General features: G+C 40.2%; 1 protein-coding gene across 1 annotated transcript in view; it reads left to right on the top strand.

The window, feature by feature from the left end:
- Positions 1-14,925: 14,925 nt before the first annotated feature.
- Positions 14,926-23,861, top strand: part of LOC138357990 (uncharacterized) — a 34,288-nt gene continuing 25,352 nt past the window's right edge. The window contains exon 1 of the mRNA XM_069315342.1: positions 14,926-15,096. Coding sequence (XP_069171443.1) covers positions 14,926-15,096 — 171 coding nt within the window. The remainder of the gene's footprint in view (positions 15,097-23,861) is intronic.

Raw genomic sequence — 23,861 nt, forward strand, 5'->3', positions numbered from 1 at the left:
CTGGAGTATGCGGCCCCAGCATGGAGCCCGTTCCTTGTCAAGCACAAGACGAAGCTGGAAAAAGCCCAAAGGTATGCCACTAGACTAGTCCCAGAAGAAGTATGAGTTTCGAGGAAAGGCTGCGGGAAATGCACCTTACGACACTAGAAGACAGAAGAGTAAGGGGAGACATGATCACAGCCTACAAAATCCTCAGGGGAATCGACCAAGTAAAAAGGGATAAACTATTCAACACTGGTGGTACGCGAACAAAAGGACACAGGTGGAAACTGAGTACCCACATGAGCCACCGGGACGTTTGAAGGAACTTTTTTTGTGTCAGAGTAGTTAACGGATGGAATGCATTAGGCAGTGATGTGGTGGAGGCCGACTCCATACACAGTTTCAAATGTAAATATGATACAGCCCAGTAGGCTCAGGAATCTATAAACCAGTTGATTGACAGTTGAGAGGCGGGACCAAAGAGCCAGAGCTCAACCCCCGCAAGCACAAATAGGTGAGTATACATTCACACACACACACATTCACACACACATTCACTCACACATTCACACACACATTCACACACACCACAACACTGGTGGCTGAGTAGACTGCATGCTGGATACGTAGTTCTGTAGTTCGGGGTTCGATTCCCGGCGCCGGCGGAAACAGATAGGCAAAGTTTCAACCACCCTGATGCTCCTGTTACCTAGCTGTAAATAGGTACCTGGGAGTTAGACAGCTGTTACAGGCTGCTTCCTGAGGGTATGTGTGTAACATCAGAACATAAGAATGAATGCAGAAGGCCTGTTCGCCCATTTCAGCCGTAATATCGCCCATGTGAACAACATGGACGATACTGTTGCTGGAAATGGGAACAAACCCATTATTTGTACCAGTGCTGGAGGAAATGATATTGGACGAGTTAGAAGTAAGGAACTGATTCAGAGGTTTAAGACAGCCATAGAAATAGTTAGGAGCAAGGGAGGAATCCCGATCATATGTGGCATTCTTCCAAGAGAGGGATTTGGAAATGAATGGTTGTCGAGGGCAATTGGTGTCAATTGCCGACTGGATAAATATTGTAAATCAAAAGCAATATCATTTATATATATCGTACAAAAGCATACAATATAATTTCTTCTACGGAAGAAATGACATATATGCTCGGGATGGGGTGCATCTATCTAGGGCAAGGGTTGTTGCTGTTACCAACTCGTTGAAACCTGTGGTGGGAGGGATTTGTTTCGGTGTTTATCAACTGTTCGTTGATATTGGTATGGGAATTGATATGGAAAAAGGCGGTAATAAAAATATATGTATGCGGGAGAAACAACTTGGCAAAATAATCAGGGAAGGAGTGGAGCATCAAAATAACAATACACTTATGGTATATTACACGAACAGTACGAGTCTAAAAAAACAAAATCAGCGATTTAAATGCCCTTGTATGCATGGAAAAAATATATATTATTGCACTTACCGAAACGTAGATGAATGTAAAAAATAGAGAACTATAGCAGAATTTCAAATAAATGGATTTAAACTATTTCACACAGATAGATATATTAGACGAGGAGGGGAGTAGCCATATATGTTAGGGAAAATTTGAGATGTAGTCTCCAAGAGGGAATCAAAAGTGAGCCACACACACACAGAAACTATTTGGCTACATTTAAACGAAAAAGCAAATAATCTTATATTAGGAGTTATATATAGGACACCAAATTTAGACAGAATAGAAGCAAATCATCTATGGGATAAAATATCGAGCGCATCTAGATCTTGTGGGAAATTTTACCCACCATATCTAATAATCATCTAAGAAATGTATAATTTCTATATCATTTCTATATCATATCAAAATCATATTAGAATCATTATAGATTCATTATACAGCTTGATCCTAGATGACAATGCCAGTATGATCACGTACGCTACAGGGCCCTATAGATGCCTACGTGACTTTGTGCATGACCTCTCAAGGATCCAGAAGCTTCTAGAAGGATTTGTTAATTAATAAACTATTGGAACATTGATTCAATATCCGGTAGGGATAAAATCGAATCCTTAATAAGAATCAGTGGTACTATCACGTACTACTTATAATCTTTATATCCTATATCTAATTATATTATAATCACATCTTATCTCAATCATAAGTCTAGACTGTAAAAATAATCAATCAATATTCATAGAAGGCTACTGTGCTCAGGGAGCATGGGGGGGGGGGGCGATGGCTGAGAGAAGGGCCCAGGACACACCCCACGGCACTACCCGTTTGTTGACAAAACAGTGAACAGTGACAGATCCTTAGCGAACATTATTTGGCTTAGGACACCTTATCTAGTTATCTTTATCACCAGGGAATACTCTCTAGAACTGGGGGAGTACCTGGACAATATTTACAAGGAAAATCCCTAGAACATTTATATCTATAAGTGTAGAGCGGAGCACACAGTGACTTGGCTCCACCTTCACCATCAACTATCATTCTTCTGCAACTGCAGGGACAAACACGTAGCAACGCTACCAGATCATCATACAGCAGAGCTGTGATATAAAATATCGCGCCTAAACTCAACAAGAGAAAGTTAATCAGTCTGGCACACTGTCAGACAGGCACTCCGACTGGCAGAGAAGTATGTTGAAGGTTATTTTGGTATATGATTTGCCAATTGTATGCTTGTGTGACTTTAATATTCTATAAATCTGTCTGTCGGTTAAAAAGTGAGGCCACGCCTCATTTTTCAGTAAGTTTATTACAATTGTAGTGTAGCTGTGAATCTTTATCCAAGCACTAGACCTCATGAGTGTCCATTGCGTCAGAAAAGGATTCAACTAAAATAAGTAAATAAAACCTCATAAGTGTCCGTGGTGTTGGAAGAGATTCAGTCAAGCTGACTGTACCTTATTCATATAAATTGAATATAAATACATTGCATATATACTTGAATATATAAATTAAGTTAACAATTGCTTGCTTAGTTATTTTTTAAGTTATCATATAAGTTCATTTAATTGAATATAATTTTGTACTTGGTAACAGTACATTTAAAGTCATTTATTATACTTTTACAATTTAATTTGTTGTTTATAGTATAAGAATATATTGGCTGTTAATAGTTATGGTGCTAGGCTAGACTAAGTATGTTTAAATCCCTGATTTAAACAGAGCCAGTGTTCAGTCATATAACTGAATTTATTAAATCTTATCCTTGTATAAAATACAAGCTGATGTGAGATCCCTGTCTACAGGTGGACTGGAACTTCTATCAACTAATTCATTCACCCCACCTGTCCCTTACAGCCCACAATCTGTCATTAGGAAAAGAGGAGCTAGGATTTACAACCCTAGCTAGAGATTTTAGTTGAATTAATTTGCAGACAGTAAATTTTTAATTTAGTTCAGTACAAGTCTCTGGTAGTCTCCTCTTATATCAATCCCAGCAGGTTTTTCCCACAGGTCTAACAGTATTTGTGTCATGGGTGACTTTAATTTTAGTGGAATAAACTGTATTAACATAACAGGGAATAACAAAGTAGAAGATTTTCTAGAATTAATTGACGATTGCTTGCTTACTTAACACAATAAGGAACCAACACAGGAAAATAATATTTTAGATTTAGTGTTTACTAACACAGAAACACATCGAAATAGGGAGAGAACTAGAGAACAGTGATCACAAAGAAATCAGATTTAGCATAGAATGCATCGGTAGGAGAAAATTCTGTTAAAGTGCCAGATTTTCGAAAAGCTAATTTTAATATCCTAAGAATTTTTGGAGGTCAAATAGATTGGAAAGTCTTGGGCATAGGGGGCAGGCCAGTCTTGGAGCAAGACGTGAACCCAGCGATGAATGATGTAAAAGGGGATATTGATGTGGATTCAAAATATACCTTATTTAAAAATATTTTATGCAAAGCATAGGAACGTAGTACAAACACCGTACAAATTGAATAAATCGAATAATAATGACCAGAAATGGATAACAAAGTATCTGAAGAACCTTATAGGTAGAAAGAGAGGGTGATATAAAAGGATTAAGAATGGGAAAGTCACTTTAGAACATGAATTCGTACAACTGGTTATAAATGTTAAAAAAGAGATAAGGAGAGCAAAAAGAATCTATGAAGTTCGTATAGCAGGCCAAGCAGAGGCAAATCCTAAAGTTTTTTTCAGTTATATCAAACAAAGGTTAGGGAAAGGATAGGTCCATTAAAAACCGAGGCAGGTCAGATAACGGATAATGACAAAGAGACGAGTAATATTTTTAATAAATACTTTATCTCTGTATTTACTAAAGAAGAACTTAACTCTATGCATTCAGCCGAACAAGTCTATGTTGGTGAGGACTAGGACAGGATGACTAGTCTAACAGTTACCAAGGATGATGCTATTAAACACAAAATGAAACTCAAACCAAACAAATCCCCAGGACCAGATGAAATGTTTGCCAAGAAACCTTGCTTAAAGAATGCGAAGAGGAGCTTTGCGATCCATTGTCTACCATATGTAATTAATCATTAGAGTCAGGCAGAGTGCCAGAGTCATGGAAGGTGGCTAGTGTGGAAAAAAATTAAGAAAGAAGATAGATCACTGGCATAAAGATAAACGGATAAAAGCATAAACGAATAAACGACAAGGCATAAACGCAACACAACGAAATAAACAACCTCAACCTCTCATGCACCATGCATCTCCATTGCCGGGTGGGTAAAAATTGAGCAGATGACTAGCTTCATTCTTGATTGTCACTCCCCACTCATATATTGGTACTATATACCTATAAGAGACGATAAGCAATCTCCAGTGATGCGGTAGTCATTGAAAGATTCACCGTCATCATGATCTACCGCGTCAAGGTCCGGTTTCGGGATGAAACCATATACAACGGCCCCAATTACTAAGGAAAATCGTCGACATAATGAATGCTGCTCCATTGGACATCCGCGACGAAGCTGTACTTCTCTATTCAAGCAAGGAAGCTCTGGAGCAACTGTTTGCACTAGAACACCAGGACGCTCTTCGTAACTGAAGCTGATCATCATTCCTACCAGACGCTACTTGGCTGAACGAACCATCTTCGTCAGCCACACGAGTGTCTACATCGCCATCCAGGACCCTGTCACCATACTTGATAGCATCAACTCAAGGAACCCTGCCCTGACTGCAGCTAAAGTGAAAGTCATCAAGAACGACGACAGCCCAAAGCTTACTCTCAAGGTCACCTTCACAACAGTTGCTGCAGCGACCCAAGCTGTGGAAAATGGATTCAGATGCTTGGATATTTCCATTACACTTGCCACTGTAAAGAAGGAGCGTTACTACATCGTACGCCAATGTTTTAAGTGAAATAAATACGACCACGATACCAGGAACTGCCCACAAGTAGAGTCAAAGTGCAGCATTTGCACCCAAGATCATCACTTCAAAACCTGCCAGTCACCCAGCAAATTATGTCTCAATTTATGGGGAGCTCACACCGCAGTCTCCATGGACTGCCAAGTACGACTTCATGAAATCAAGAAAACAGCAACTGCCATACCTACATTTGGGTGAGGTGATATGTTACAACAGTTTTGGATGAGGTGAAAACAAACTTTCAACACAAGACAGAACACGAAACAATGGGTATTGACATATAATATGGGTATTGAACATATAATCTCTTTCCACAACCAACCCATCACCAGAGAAATCTTAGCAAACAACACAGAAATCATCGATAGATACAGCGATAGCAGGCGGCTTGACATCTGCGAGGCACTACACATCAAGAAGTCAACACCAGCAATCAACAGCCAATTAATGCACAACTATATTCTACCCACTTCAAGACTCCACTCCAATATAGAAGCATCAAGAAATATGGGCCAATAGGCTTTCTGCAATTACTTCCATTCAATACCCATTGTTTCGTGTTCTGTCGTGTGTTGAAAGTTTGTTTTCACCTCATCCAAAACTGTTGTAACATATCACCTCACCCAAATGTAGGTATAAAAAATCGAAGATGTGTAAGCTCTATTCAGTTACAGTTGTGTGTGTGTAAACTAAAGTCTTTGAAAATGTAATAAGTTTTACGAAACGCGCTCAAGTGTCGCGTCAGACTAGAAATAAAAATGAATTTTGGAGAATTGATTTTTCAATTACCATCAACAGTAAAAAGTAACATAAGAAAAATCGAGAAAATTCATGTTAGTATTATTAATCTTACTTTTTCGGTCATATTTAATAATATATGTCTACAGGAAAGACTGCTACCAAAATATACTAATATACATATGTGTATATAAATACACATTCAGGTTTGAGCAGTACTATTTGCAAATTTGTCTATGATACAAAAGATTCAAGAGGAAAATAAACATGGAAAAAGACTCACTGTCATTTCAAGGCGATCCTAATAGGGTTTTGAAATGGTCAAAAGATTGGCACATGCTCTTTAATACTCACAAATATAGGGTTTTTAGACTGGGTAGTAATGATAATAGTTACCAGATATGAGCCAGATGGTGTTGAGATTTCCAAGTCGGATTGTGAAAATGATCTGGGAGTTGTGATTAGTAAGAATTTAAAACAAAAAAAGTCAATGCATAAATGTTCATAATAAGGCAGATAGGACACTGGGATTTATTAATCGAAGCGTTAGTAACATGACACCTGATGTTGTTCTTCAACTATATCTTGCTCTGGTTAGGCCCCATTTAGATTATGCAGTTAAATTTTGATCGCCGTACTATGAAGTGGATATAAATTCATTGTAACGTGTCCAGCATAGGATGACAAAATTAATTCCCCAAATCAATAAACTTGTCATGGGAAGAAAGATTAACAAAGCTTCGATTACTTTCATTGGAAAGGCGACAAGTAGGAGGGTGACTTGATAGAGGTTTACATGTGGATGAATGGACATAACAAAGGGGCAATTAATAGGGTATTAAAAGTATCAATATAAGATAACACGAAACAATGGGTGTATAAACTGGATAAGTTTAGATTTCGGATATACTTGGGTAAATAATTGTGCAGTAACAGGGGGTTGTGATTTGTGGAACCAGCTACCACGTGGCGTGGTGGAGGTGGGGTCCCTTGATTGTTTCAAGCGTGGGTTGGACATGTATGTGAGTGGGATTGGGCGGTTAAAAATAGGAGCTGCCTCGTATGGGCCAATAGGTCTTATGCAGTTACCTTTATTCTTATGTTCTCATGTTCTTATATGAGGCAGGTCGTATTTATATCCACCTAATATCATTTTTATATATATGTCTAACACACGCTTGAAACAATCAAGGGGACCTACTTCTATTATGTTATGTGGTAATTTGTTCAACAAATAAACAACCCTGTTACCGAATCAGTATTTTCCCAGCTCTTTTCTAAAACTAAACTTATCCATTTTATACCCATTGTTTCGTTTTCCATCTTGTGTTGATACTTTTAATACCCTGTTAATATCCCTTTTACTATGTCCATTCACACACTTGTACACCTTTATTATGTCACCCCTAATTCTTAGCCTTTCTAGAGACTGTAATTTAAGCTCTGTCAATCCTTCTTCAAATTTGCGGAATAAAATTCGTCATCCTACATTGGACGCATTGTAGTGAATTTATATCAATTTTAATGTATGGCGCCCAAACTGAACTGCATAATATAAATGAGGCCTAACAAAAGCAAGATATAGCTGAAGAACTAGGTGTCATATTATAAATGCGTTGATAAATAAATCCCAGTGTCCTCTTTGCCTTATTACGAATATATTACGAATTACAGTTGCATTGATTTTTTTTTAATTCTTACTAATGATAACTTCCCAGATCAAATTCGCAATTTGACTTGTAGCGAGTAGATTATCCCAATAATATACTCGCTCCAAATGCATTGTTAATATTCCTGTCAACCTTTGGAGATGAATGAGGTGAGGCGTTGCCCGGGCAACACGGTGAGGTGTTGCCCGAGCATATAAGCAGCAGAATAGCAAACATTAACTAGTCTACTTTCAAGTGTGGTCTAGAGCAGACACTTGCGAGATACTGTACCGACGCTCAGTGCGCTCAACTAACACCAAAGTATCACCTGTGTACTTCTGTATATTCGACCAAATATATATATAGTATCTTAGTGACTGTGTTTATTTGTCACCACACTTTACGTAACAATAGAACCGTTACAGACTTTCCAATCTCAACATTATCTTGCACGTATCTTTTAAATCTATTATCATTACCTAGCCTCAAAACCTTACATTTGTCAGCATTAAACAGCATCTGCCAATCTTTTGACCATTTCAAAAACCCTATTTAGATCGTCTTGAAGTGTATCACTGTTTATTTTTTGTATCATAGGCAAATTTGCAAATATTGCTGCTTAAACGTGAATCTAAATCATATATAAATATTATGAATAACAGAGGTCCCAGGACAAAGCCTTGAAGCATTCCACTTACCACATTTTCCCACCCGGACTTAATTTTAACCCCATTTATTCTTTGTTTCGTTTGGTATAGGCATGCCCTAATCCAACTTAATATAGCACCCCAATACCATGAGCCTGTATCTTTTTAAACAATCTTTGATGGGGCACTGAGCTTTGCTGAAGTCAAGGTTCATACTATCACAAATCTTACCACTATCAACTGCCTCAACTATGCTCTAATAAAATGGTAGCAAATTTGTTAAAACGGCCCCAGTCTACAATCCTGTCTTGGGAAAGCAAAATTTCTGTTATGTTACATGATGCCACTAGTTATACAGTCTCTCATGGTGTTATCTTACCTGATGACCCTGGTGATATAGTCTCTCATTGTGTTATCATACCTGATGTCGCTGGTGACACAGTATATCATGGTTTTATCTTACCTGATAACTCTGGGGATACAGTCTCTCATGGTGTTATATTAAATGATGACACTGGTGATACAGTCTCTCGTCGTGTTATCTTACCTGATGACACTGGGGATACAGTCTCTCACGTTAGTAAAACCGTGGCGCTGACAGTGGGTAGACAAGAGGTGGGTGGTTGGCAGCTTGTCACTCTCCGACGTGTGGAAGAGCGGTATGGTGGATGGAACTCTCCAAGACGCCAGCTTCAGTCTGTGGTGAACTTTTCTCCATGGTAGAAACTGAAATTGTTCAGTAACAAATTAAGACAAACGAATTAACAGTATGACAAACATAATGTAAATTACGAAAAATTCACCTTCTGAAAGCAGCAGTTGTTCATAGTTACATTTGTTATTTTCAAATTAAATGTATTACATAATTTGAAAACTTCATTGCACAATATATTTAATTAACATTTATTCAGTTTTGTATTACTCACTGTAGGATTATATTACTCACCACTTTATTGTATTACTCACTGAACGATTATGTAACTCAGGTTTTATTACTAACTGAACGGTTGAGTTACTCACTGCCGGGCTTAGATACTCACTGCAGGGTTGTATTACTAACCGTAGGGTTGCATTACTCACCGCAGGGTTAAGGATAACTGTGTACCAGTAGCGACAGACAGTTGCATCGACGGTCAACAGATGCACTAGAGGCACGTGCGCAAACACCATCTCCAGCACCTCTGTGGGCAGGCTGAAGTACACCACTTTCGAACACATCCTGCAATAGATACATTTTCACCACTTCTGAACACATCCTGTAATAGTTACACGTTCACCACTTCTGAACACATCCTGTAATAGTTACATGTTCACCACCTCTGAGCACATCCTGTAATAGTTACATGTTCACCACCTCTGAGCACATCCTGTAATAGTTACATGTTCACCACTTCTGAGCACATCCTGTAATAGTTACATGTTCACCACCTCTGAGCACATCCTGTAATAGTTACATGTTCACCACCTCTGAGCACATCCTGTAATAGTTACATGTTCACCACCTCTGAGCACATCCTCTAATAGTTACATGTTCACCACCTCTGAGCACATCCTGTAATAGTTACATGTTCACCACCTCTGAGCACATCCTGTAATAGTTACATGTTCACCACCTCTGAACACATCCTGTAATAGTTACATGTTCACCACCTCTGAACACATCCTGTAATAGTTACATATTCACCGTTTCCGAACACACATACACCTCCCAACATCCGTCACACACACTTGATAAAATCCTTCCATCACCCATCACACACACTTGGTAAACACCTGCCTCCACTCGTCACAAACATTTAGAAAACACCTCCCACCACCCATAACACACTTGGTAAGCACCTAACACCACCCGTGTCACACTCTTGGTAAACATCTCCCACCACCCTTCACATAGACTTGGTAAACACACCCCACTATCCATCACACACTTGGTTAACACCTCCCACCATCCATCACACTCTTAAGAACATAAGAACAAAGGTAACTGCAGAAGGCCTATTGGCCCATACGAGGCAGCTCCTATTCTATAACCACCCAATCCCACTCATATACTTGTCCAACCCGTGCTTGAAACAATCGAGGGACCCCACCTCCACAATGTTACGCGGCAATTGGTTCCACAAATCAACAACCCTGTTACTGAACCAGTATTTACCCAAGTCTTTCCTAAATCTAAACTTATCCAATTTATATCCATTGTTTCGTGTTCTGTCCTGTGTTGATACTTTTAATACCCTATTAATATCCCCCCGGTTATGTCCATTCATCCACTTGTAAACCTCTATCATGTCACCCCTAACTCTTCGCCTTTCCAGTGAATGCAACTTAAGCTTTGTTAATCTTTCTTCATATGAAAGATTTCTAATTTGGGGAATTAACTTAGTCATCCTACGCTGGACACGTTCAAGTGAATTTATATCCATTCTATAATATGGCGACCAAAACTGAACTGCATAATCTAAATGGGGCCTAACTAGAGCAAGATATAGCTTGAGAACCACACCAGGTGTCTTGTTACTAACGCTGCGATTAATAAATCCAAGTGTCCGATTTGCCTTATTACTAACATTTATGCATTGATCCTTTTGTTTTAAATTCTTACTAATCATAACTCCCAGATCCCTTTCGCAATCCGACTTCGCAATCACAACACCATCTAGCTCGTATCTTGTAACTCTATCATCATTACCTAACCTCAGAACTTTACATTTATCAGCATTAAACTGCATCTGCCAATCCTTTGACCATTTCAAAACCCTATCTAGATCAACTTGAAGTGATAGTGAGTCCTCCTCCGAATTAATTTCCCTACCGATTTTCGTATCATCGGCAAATTTGCAAATGTTGCTACTCAAACCTGAATCTAAATCATTTATATATATTATAAACAACAGAGGTCCCAGGACAGAGCCTTGAGGCACTCCACTTACAACATTTTCCCACTCTGACTTGATTCCATTTATACTAACTCTCTGTTTCCTTTGGTATAGCCATGCCCTAATCCAGCTTAATATAGCACCCCCAATACCATGAGACTCTATTTTTTTAATCAGTCTTTCATGTGGCACTGTATCAAAAGCTTTGCTAAAGTCAAGGTATACAACATCGCAATCCTTACCACTATCAACTGCCTCAACAATGCTAGAATAAAAAGATAACAAATTTGTTAAACATGAACGGCCATTTATAAAACCATGTTGCGACTCAATTATTAATTTATGTTTTTCAAGATGAAGACGAATTTTATTTGCTATTATAGATTCGAGTAACTTTCCCACAATAGACGTTAGGCTAATTGGTCGATAGTTAGACGCAAGTGATCTATCTCCTTTCTTAAAAACTGGTATCACATTAGCAACTTTCCAAAACTCTGGCACTATGCCTGACTCTATTGATTTATTAAATATGGTTGACAGTGGGTCACAAAGCTCCTCTTTGCATTCTTTAAGCACCCTAGCAAACACTTCATCCGGCCCTGGGGATTTGTTTGGTTTGAGTTCTACTATTTGTTTAAGAACATCCTCCCTGGTAACTGCTAAACTCGTCAACCTGTCCTCGTCCCCACCCACATAGACTTGTTCGGCTGAAGGCATATTGTTAAGTTCCTCTTTAGTAAATACAGATACAAAATATTTATTAAAAATACTACTCATCTCTTCATCACTATCTGTTATTTGACCTGTCTCAGTTTTTAATGGACCTATCCTTTCCCTAGTCTTAGTACGATATAACTGAAAAAACCCTTTAGGATTTGTCTTTGCTTGCCCTGCTATGCGAACTTCATAGTTTCTTTTTGCTTTCCTTATCTCTTTTTTAACATTTCTAACCAGTTGTACGAATTCCTGTTCTAAAGTGACCTCCCCATTTTTAATCCTTTTGTACCAAGCTCTCTTTTTACCTATAAGGTTCTTCAAATTCTTTGTTATCCACTTTGGGTCATTAGTATACGATCTATTCAATTTGTATGGTATACTACGTTCCTGTGCTTTGTTTAGAATATTCTTAAATAAGTTATATATTGAATCCACATCGAAATCCCCATTTAAGTCACCTATCGCTGGGTTCATGTCTCGCTCCAAGACCGGCCCACACCCCATACCCAAGCTTTTCCAATCAATTTGACCCAAAAAATTTCTTAGGCTATTAAAATCAGCTTTTCGAAAATCTGGCACTTTAACAGAATTTTCTCCTACTGGTCTATTCCATTCTATGCTAAATCTGATTTCTTTGTGATCACTGCTCCCTAGCTCACTCCCTATTTCGATGTCATTAATTTGCGTTTCCCTGTTAGTTAACACTAAATCTAAAATATTATTTTCCCGTGTTGGTTCCTTAATGTGTTGCGTAAGAAAGCAATCGTCAATTAATTCTAGAAAATCTTCTGCTTCACTATTCCCTGTTTTGTTCAACCAGTTTATTCCGCTAAAATTAAAGTCACCCATGACATAAATACTGTTAGATCTAGATGCTCTAGATATTTCATCCCATAGATGCTTTGCTTCCATTCTGTCTAAATTTGGTGGCCTATATATTACTCCTATTATAATATTATTAGCTTTTTCGTTTAATTCAATCCAAATAGTTTCTGTGTGTGGCTCTGTTTTGATTCCCTCTTTGAGACTACATTTCAAATTGTCCCTAACATATATGGCTACTCCACCTCCTCGTCTAATATATCTATCTGTGTGAAATAGTTTAAATCCATATATTTGATATTCAGCTAATAGTTCTCTATTTTCTACATTCATCCACGTTTCGGTAAGTGCAATAATATCTATTTTTTCTGTGCAGACAAGAGCATTTAATTCGTTAATTTTATTTCTTAGACGTCTACTGTTAGTGTAATATACCCTAAGTGAATTGTTATTTTGCGGACCTTCTCTTTCCCTGATCGTTTTGCCAATTCCTTTCTCCCACAAACACATACTTTTATTACCTCCTTCCTCCAAATCAATTCCCATACCTCTATCTACTAACAGTTTAAACCCAAACAAACACCTCTAACCACTTCTTCTAGCGAGTTCGCAACAGCAACAACCCCAGCTCTCGATAGATGCACCCCATCACGAGCATACATTTCATTTCTTCCATAGAAGTGTTCCCAGTTGTCTATGAAAGATATTGCATTTGATTTGCAATATCTTTCCAGCCGGCAATTGACACCAAGTGCCCTCGATATCCATTCATTTCCCACTCCCTTTCTTGGAAGAATGCCACATATGATCGGGATTCCTCCCTTGCTCCTAACTAACTCTATGGCTGTTTTATACCTCTGAATCAGTTCCTCACTCCTGACTCGACCAACATCATTTCCTCCCACGCTAATGCAAATAATGGGATTGTTCCCATTACCAGCCATAATATCATTCATGTTGTTTATAATATCACCAATGCCAGCTCCGGGATAGCAAACCCTTAACCTGTTCCCCCTATCTCTAGCACAAAACACTCTTGGTAAACACCTCCCATAACCAGGCGATGAGTCACAATAACGTGGCTAAAGTAAGTTGACCAGACCACACACTAGAAGGTGAAGGGAGTTCACTCCCTAGAAGGTGAAGGGAGTGAACAAGTTCCAAGTAGCACGGGCTATGGTGAGCCCGTAACTTACCTGGCACAGGAGCGGGGCATGATGAGAAAGATTGATAAAGATTAAGCCACCCAAGAGGTGGCACGGGCATGAATAGCCCGTAAATGATGAGAAAGTAGAGACAGGCAATAAATAGGCAAGAGAAAGCTGAAGAGCAAAGTAAGGTGTAGTAAAGGAGATAGTAATAATAATAAGAGCTGCAGAAGGCCTATTGGCCCATACGAGGCAGCTCCTATTATAACCACCAAATGAGAAGGAGTTAGTAATAAGAAGGGGATAGCAAGGGAGCGTAAGAGAAGAGAGAAAGAAAAGGAAAGAGAAAGAAAGACAATAGAAGGGGTAGGCTTATGTTAGGTCACGTTTGTTAGAAAGATTAGAGCATTTGAGTATATACTGTGAAAGGGAAGAGTCCACAGCAACAAAGCCAGGACTCAAGTTCATATTGGGTACATTTTGTATTAGAGCCGATTCAACAAGACGGCGTCTGTGTAGAGTAGAGGCAGGAAAGATTATTTTGGAGGAAGACCAATCAATTGATTGGTCTTCCTCCAATCAATTGAAGACCAATCAATTGATTGGTCTTCCTGGAATCTTGTGGAATCGGCTCTAATACACAATGTACCCAACATGAGCTTGAGTCCTGGCTTTGTTGCTGTGGACTCTTCCCTTTCACAGTATATACTCAAATGCTCTAATCTTTCTAACAAACGTGACCTAACATAAGCCTACCCCTTCTATTGTCTTTCTTTCTCTTTCCTTTTTTTTCTCTCTTCCCTTATAATAATATAATTCTCTTATAATAGGAGCTGCCTCGTATGGGCCAATAGGCCTTCTGCAGCTCTTATTATTATTACTATCCCCTCTACTACACCTTACTTTGCTCCTCAGCTCTCTCTTGCCTATTTATTGCCTGTCTCTACTTTCTCATCACAATCGACTTGAGAATTGTCCAGGATGGACCGAAACTACGCAGACGACTTTGTCATCATCATAAAAGGAAAGGATGCAGCGCGCCTTAAACCCAAATGCATCAGTAAAGAGGCAAAACAGATTGGTATCAAACTCAACCCCACAAAGACAAAAGCCATGCCCATTAAAATAGCGAAGCGCAACATCCAATTCACAGTACAGGGTCAACCAATTTAATAGTAAACACTTATCAGTATCTAGGCATAATCCTGGACACACATGAATTTTAATGCTGAGGTCACTTACTTAAGAGAGCGAACTGGGGCCCGGACGGCAATCCTCAACCTCCCTCTCTGGAGGAGCCAATCTGCAAGTCCTTCGCACATACTATGTACTGGCAGTCAGATCGACTATGCCGCACCTGCACTCATAAGTCTATAACACCAAGAGTGAAAAAAGCTTGAAGTTGCCCAAAACAATGCTATGAGAGCCGCACTGGGAGCCACAATGTGGACCACGCTTGAAACTCTAAGACTGGAAACGGGTTTGCCCTCTCTTCAAGAAAGAATATCACAAAGAACAGCTACAATTATCAGTAAGATTCTAAATTCTCCTGATCCGTCCCAGTACGACAGGCCTTGGTGATTGGACTTGGCCAAAACAATGGAAACTCTTGGGCTGCCAGAACAGAAAATGTCCTAAACACACTAAATTTAAAATGCATGATTCTTGATATAGAGCCTGATCAACCACACCCAAATTACACTTCTTCCGTACCGTTGGAAGTGCCTACCTTCAAAATAGTAATAGAAAGTCTCCCAATGAAAAAGGCTGCCTATGATCCAGCACTCCTAAGGCGCATAATAGAGAAGCAAATGTATAGCACAGCAGTAGCAGGAGCCACCCACATCTTCACAGACGGATCGGTTGACACAAAATATGAGAGTTCTGGCGCTGCTCTTTGCACGGCCAGCGTACAGGCATACTGGAGACTGGGAGGACTAGTATCATCAACCCAAACTGTTTGCCATACAACAGGCATTCGCATATGTGATTGCACAAAACACTCTAAATGCAATCATACACACGGGCTCAAAAGCTGCACATCAAATATTAGGAGAAAAACAGTGGAAAGATAACGTGGAAATAATTACCATCATTTTGTATCTTGGAGCAGTCGCTAAAGGCAAAGGACTCAACATAACCTTAAACTGGATCCCATCCCATGTTGGAATCCCATTAAATGAGAAAACTGATGAAATTGCTAAATTGGGAACTCGTCATCCAGTGATACATAAAACAATTCAACCCAGCCCTAGAGAACATATAAAACCACATCACCAAAAAACTCTCACATCTCAACAAAGCCTACCTGCACCAGAGAATAGCTGAATGTTCGCCATCAGCAACATGGTATCTTCAGGCAACCAAATTAGAAAGGTTAAATATCCCAAAAGGAATCTACAGGGAAATAGCAGTTAGGTTATATAGACTACGTCTAGGTTACAGATGCAACTGGGAGATTGGTGAACCCCGACAGAGAGAGTGCATCTTCTGCCAAACTGTCACAGAAAAACCATTACTTCACTATCTTCTGGAATGTGAAGCAACCAACGACCTTAGAAGAACTTTAAGAGTTCCTGAATCTTGCAGTGGCCACCCTGAAGCCATCAACACAGCCACTCTCCTGGTCAACAAAGGTGACCAGCAGCTGGACACCCTCATAAAGACTGTGAAGCAGTGTCCTCCCCCGCGATAACAGCTTGATGGTTAAATGCTACCTCAGAATACTGAAAGAAAAAATTGTACCACTTACGGGCTATTCATGCCCGTGCCACCGCTTGGGTGGCTTCATCTTTATCAATCAATCCATCACACACACTTGGTAAACAAATTCCACCATTCACCACACACGCATTCATTCAATAGTTTCCTTTATTTTATGTTCTTAAGAACACAAGAATAAAGAAAAATGAAAGAAAAACTGAACATTATTTGCCTATATTTGGATTAACTCTTCCCACCAAGACTGTTCAACACGCTTCCACTACACATAAGGGGCATAACTGGCCGACCCCTCACAGTGTTCAAGAGAGAACTGGATAAGCACCTCCAAAAGATACCTGATCAACCAGGCTGTGACTCATACGTCAGGCTGCGAGCAGCCGCGTCCAACAGCCTGGTTGATCAGTGCGGCAACCAGGAGGCCTGGTCGACGACCAGGCCGCGGGGACGCTAAGCCCCGGAAGCGCCTCAAGGTAACCTCAAGGTAAACCCATCAACACATATACAGTATAACTCCCCAGATTGATGATTGATGAAGATTAAGCCACCCAAAAGGTGGCACGGACATGAATAGCCCGTAAGTGGAGGCCTTTTTGAGCCATTACCAGTATAGATGATACTGGAGATCTGTGGAGGTGCTACAGATGCAACTGGGAGATTGGTGAGACCCGACAGGGGGAGTGCATCTTCTGCCGGACTGTCACAGAAAGGCCATTGCTTCGCTATCTTTTGGAATGTGAAGCAACCAATGACCTTGGAGGAGCTTTGAGAGTTCCTGAATCATGCAGTGGCCACCCTGAGGCCATCAACGCAGCCGCTCTCCTGGTCAGCGGGGGTGTCCAGCAGCTGGACACCCTCATGGGGACTGTGAAGCAGTGTCCTCCCCCACGATAGCAGCTTGATGGTTGAATGCAACCTCAGAACACTGGGAAAAAAAAAAATAATAATTACGGGAGACATCTCCCGTCACGCAGGGTGCAGTCGCACCTCCACAAATCTCCAGTATCAGCTCTTGATACTGGTAATGGCTCAAAAGGGCCACCACTTACGGGCTATTTATGCCCGTGCCACCTTTTGAGTGGCTTAATCTTTATCATCATGTGGAGGTGCGACTGCACCCTGCGTGACGGGAGATGTCTCCCGTGTATAACTCCTCTATCACACATTTGATTTAACTCCTCCCACTCGGTTTAACTTCTCTAACTTGGTTTAACTCCTCCCACTTGGTTTAACTCTTCCCACTTGGTTTAACTCTTCCCACTTGGTTTAACTCTTCCCACTTGGTTTAACTCTTCCCACTTGGTTTAACTCTTCCCACTTGGTTTAACTCTTCCCACTTGGTTTAACTCTTCCCACTTGGTTTAACTCTTCCCACTTGGTTTAACTCTTCCCGCTTGGTTTAACTCTTCCCACTTGGTTTAACTCTTCCCACACGCCAATACAACATCTGTAATTTACTGAATTTACTTACTTATTTTATTAGAGGCTGAGAGATGTTTCACAGAGCACTGTTGAAACCCTTGATCACCTTTGAAGTCACAGAACACGAGATGCACTGTCTAGGGTGCCGTTGGTAACGGTGCCGCTATGTCTCACTGAGCACTGTTGAAGTCCTTGATCACCTTCGAAAACACGGGATACACTTTTCAAGGTAATGGTGCCGCTGAAACACAACCTTGCGTCTGAGTGTCCTGGACAAAACTGACTTAAAATGTTGTTGTCCCCATATGAACAAGGTTCCCAGCTAATACCTTAGCCAATTAGTACCTGACTTCCTCATGATGATCCGTTTCATTGGCCAGCCATAAACTCCTTATCCCAAGAGGTTCCAACCTGGATATAGTCTATTATATGGTTATAGTGTTATAACCAAAGAACCCCACCACCATCCCTGACCATTGTAGAACATTCTCTCTTCCTTATCTTAGCACTGAGGCAGTGATTTGTCAAACTTTTCTTTATAAATATTTAAATTAAAACATGTATTATATTTGATGTTGCAGATTGTAACCATACCATCCCGACGGCGCTCTGATGGTAATCTTGGGCATAGTATTTTATCAAATCACCTCATTCTTTGGAGCAACACGTGAGAAACCCGTGTTTTCAATCCGGTGCTCCCAGAATTCACATGAGATAAGCCCATGACATCACCCTAACAAGAGAAATGTCGAACAAAAATACCTGTATAATAGACAAAACCCAAGATGCAAGATGATTACAAGTTCTTGAAGCAATATATATACATAATATAATATATATAATATATATACATTTATAAATATGTATACATATATATACACACATATATATATATATATATATATATATATTATATATATATATATATATATATATATATATATATATATTATATATATATATATATATATATATATATATATATATATATTATATATATATATATATATATATATATATATATATATATATATATATATATATATATATATATATATATATATATATATATATATATATATATATATATATATATACATACATATGCAATTGACGATCACTAAACACTGATCATTTGTATGCGGAAAAATCACAAATTAATGGAGAAGAGAGATGAACGTTTCGGCTTGTTAAAACCGTTGTCAACACCAGACTGACTAGAGGAAGAGAGAGTGAATACAGGCCAGCACTATAGAACCTGACCAACCCATCTCTAGGGAAAGGATTACCAGAAACAGGAGAGGTCGAAGAGGATTAAGCGGTCAGAGGATAAGGAATAAGATTAAAGAAAAGCCTCATGAACACACAATAAATGAATATAAAATTGTAATGAGACATTGTAAGCCTCCCTTTCAGAGTTTTTTCTTAAACTGTTGTGCAATATTGTAACTTAAAACAGGGTCAACTTTGTACATACCAGTACTAACATTGAGAAGATTTGGACATTGACTAATTAGCGCAGACTCAATCAAATTCCGTTCTACAAAGCCATTGCAATTGGCAATGCTTTTCGCCCTATCCCAATTAATAGTGTGATCACACAAACTTGTATGTCGATACAAAGCATTAGACGTTTGGGCAGTTCTTATACTATAAGCATGTTGGGACATACGTAATTGTAAGGATTTTCCTGTTTGTCCAAGGTACACAGACTCACAATCATTGCAGGGAATCGAATACACACAACCTGTTGTACCAGGGGAGTTTTTTATTAAATAAGACTTGATCGTATTATTAGTGAACACCAAATTGATATTAAGGTTCTTAAAAACTGGGGAAAGTTTCCCAAATCCCATCGCATAAGGTACCACCAATGAGTTTCTATTTTCTGGTTTCGCTTTGGAGACATTATTATAAAACGTACGTTTAGCTTTCCCAAACGAACAATCCAAAAACATCTTAGGGTACTGTAAACTTTTCCCAATTTCATATATTTTAGCTATCTCTTCATCAAAAAACTCAGGGCTGCATACCCTCAAAGCTCGAAGAAACATTCCTGAAAATACTGCCTGTTTAACTTTACTATGATGATTCGAATAATAATGAACAAACGACCTCACGTTGGTAGGTTTTCTATACACATTAAATTTGAACCTTCTATTGACTCTATGAATCATAATGTCCAAAAACGGAAGAGTACCATTCTCTTCATTTTCACATGTGAATTTTATTGAAGGTACCAAAGAATTAAGTTTATTAAGAAAACAATTCTCCATTTATTTGTGGTTTTCACCGCATATATATATATATATATATATATATATATATATATATATATATATATATATATATATATATATATATATATATATATATCCTCAAGACGTTTGGGTCGCATTGTGACCACACTGCTTTTTGTGATGTGTGGTGTGTGCTCATGGTCACCCTGTAAAAAGTTTACAGATAAGATATATATATATATATATATATATATATATATATATATATATATATATATATATATATAACTGAAAACTCACACCCCAGAAGTGACTCGAACCCATACTCCCAGGAGCAACGCAACTGGTATGTACAAGACGCCTTAATCCACTTGACCATCACGACCGGACATAATGAGGTGATAGCCGAGGCTATTTGAACCACCCCACCGCCGGCACTCAGATAGTAATCTTGGGCATAGCATTTTACCAAATCACCTCATTCTTTGGGGCACACGTGAGGAACACAAATGCGAACAAGCCTGAATGCCGGTGGTGGGGTGGTTCAAATAGCCTCGGCTATCACCTCATTATGTCCGGTCGTGATGGTCAAGTGGATTAAGGCGTCTTGTACATACCAGTTGCGTTGCTCCTGGGAGTATGGGTTCGAGTCACTTCTGGGGTGTGAGTTTTCAGTTGCATATTGTCCTGGGGACCATTCAGGCTTGTTCGCATTTGTCTTCCTCACTTGTGCCCCAAAGAATGAGGTGATTTGGTAAAATGCTATGCCCAAGATTACTATCCGAGTGCCGGCGGTGGGGTGGTTCAAATAGCCTTGGCTATCACCTCATTATGTCCGGTCTTGATGGTCAAGTGGATTAAGGCGCCTTGTACATACCAGTTGCGTTGCTCCTTGGAGTATGGGTTCGAGTCACTTCTGGGGTGTGAGTTTTCAGTTGCATATTGTCCTGGGGACCATTCAGGCTTGTTCGCATTTGTCTTCCTCACGTGTGCCCCAAAGAATGAGGTGATTTAGTAAAATGCTATGCCCAAGATTACTATCCGAGTGTCGGCGGTGGGGTGGTTCAAATAGCCTCGGTTATCACCTCATTATGTCCGGTCGTGATGGTCAAGTGGATTAAGGCGTCTTGTACATACCAGTTGCGTTGCTCCTGGGAGTATGGGTTCGAGTCACTTCTGGGGTGCGAGTTTTCAGTTGCATATTGTCCTGGGGACCATTCAGGCTTGTTCGCATTTGTGTTCCTCACGTGTGCCCCAAAGAATGAGGTGATTTGGTAAAATGCTATGCCCAAGATTACTATCCGAGTGCCGGCGGTGGGGTGGTTCAAATAGCCTCGGCTATCACCTCATTATGTCCGGTTGTGATGGTCAAGTGGATTAAGGCGTCTTGTACATACCAGTTGCGTTGCTCCTGGGAGTATTGGTTCGAGCCACTTCTGGGGTGTGAGTTTTCAGTTGCATATTGTCCTGGGGACCATTCAGGCTTGTTCGCATTTGTGTTCCTCACGTGTGCCTCAAAGAATGAGGTGATTTGGTAAAATGCTATGCCCAAGATTACTATCCGAGTGCCGGCGGTGGGGTGGTTCAAATAGCCTCGGCTATCACCTCATTATGTCCGGTCGTGATGGTCAAGTGGATTAAGGCGTCTTGTACATACCAGTTACGTTGCTCCTGGGAGTATGGGTTCGAGTCACTTCTGGGGTGTGAGTTTTCAGTTGCATATTGTCCTGGGGACCATTCAGGCTTGTTCGCATTTGTGTTCCTCACGTGTGCCCCAAAGAATGAGGTGATTTGGTGAAATGCTATGCCCAAGATTACCATCCGAGTTGCCGGCGGGGAAGTGGTTCAAATAGCTTCGGCTATCACTTCCTTTTGTCCGGCCGTGATGGTCAAGCGGATTAAGGCGCCCTGTAGTTACCAGTTGCGTTGCTCCTGGGAGTATGGGTTCGAGTCACTTCTGTGGTGTGAGTTTTCAGTCGCATATAGTCCTGGGGACCATTCAGGCTTGTTCGCATATATATATATATATATATATATATATATATATATATATATATATATATATATATATATATATATATATATATATATATATATATATATATATATATATATATATATATATATATCTTAGCTGCCTCAGTCATCAAAGCTATAAATGATTTTCCCAGGGAGGACAACCAGGTGCGCCTTCCCACTCGCGCGAGAAACACCCACGGCAGGAAGAGCAACAGTGGCATATCCGAGACATCAAAAATCAGAACATCAGTCACCAAGAAAATAGAAGAAGGAAACACTATTGGCGCAATACGAGTCATCACCAGTGAGGACTCAATTGCCGACAGAGATGCCGCAACAGCTCAAGCCCTAAGGGAGAAACACCCACCCTGGGCTCCGCGTGAGGACGACATTGTACAAGTGGGGGCTACCGGAGCAGAACCTCTCTGGGTGGCTGAATCTGTGGTCCATAAAGCAGCCATGTCCTTCCCTACAGGATCAGCAGGTGGGTTCACAGGACGAAAACCCAACCACCTCAAGCAAATGCTCAACCCTGCACTGGGTGACATTGCAAACAACCTCTTGGTGGAACTAACCAGATTCACCAACACATGTCTAGCTGGCAACATACCAGCGTCCATAAGACCTATCTTTTTTTGGGCATCTCTCTGTGCTCTAAAGAAAAAGGATGGAGGGATCAGGCCAATAGGTGTGGGCAATTCTCTCCGGCGTCTCATCGCAAAGGCAGCTGCAAGAACAGTTAGTGATGCAGCGGCCAACATGCTGAAGCCAAAACAGCTCGGGTTTGGCATTCCACAAGGGTGTGAGGCGGCAGCCCATGCAGCTCGAGCCTTCATCGCCAACATCACAGACGAAAAGGCCCTTATCAAGCTAGATTTCAAAAATGCCTTCAATTTGGTGCGGAGGGATGCTGTACTCCGTGCGGTTCATAGTCATTTCCCTTCCCTCTACCCTTTTGTACATTCATGCTACAGTGTGGATCTTAAGCTACTTTTTGGCGAACATGAAATTGACTCGCGAGAAGGTGTCCAACAGGGTGACCCCCTTGCTCCTCTCCTTTTCTGCTTAGTCATCAAACAAGTCACAGAGGTCCTGTCCAGCGAGCTTAACATCTGGTTCTTGGATGATGGTACCCTAGCTGGTTCCCAAGACTCCCTTCTGGAGGACATCAGAAAAATCCAAGAGCAAGGTGCAGTTTTAGGCCTCACCCTGAACCCTTCTAAATGTAAAATAATATGTTCCAACCAGGGCATCGTAGAGAGAATAGAGGGTCTTCTGCCAAATATCCATAAAACTAAACCTGAAGACAGCACACTCCTAGGAGCTCCCCTGGGGTTGAAAGCCATCGATGAGGTCCTTGATAAGAAAATCGCCGACCTTAAGAGGATGGATGGGAGGATTGAGGATATTGATGCTCATGATGCACTCTACCTCATCACCAGATGTCTGTCCCTCCCCAGGTTAACCTACTTTCTAAGGTGTTCACCATCTGACAGTAGCCAAAAACTAAGTGAG

This window comes from Procambarus clarkii, chromosome 7 (assembly GCF_040958095.1).
Source record: "Procambarus clarkii isolate CNS0578487 chromosome 7, FALCON_Pclarkii_2.0, whole genome shotgun sequence".
Taxonomy (NCBI): domain Eukaryota; kingdom Metazoa; phylum Arthropoda; class Malacostraca; order Decapoda; family Cambaridae; genus Procambarus; species Procambarus clarkii.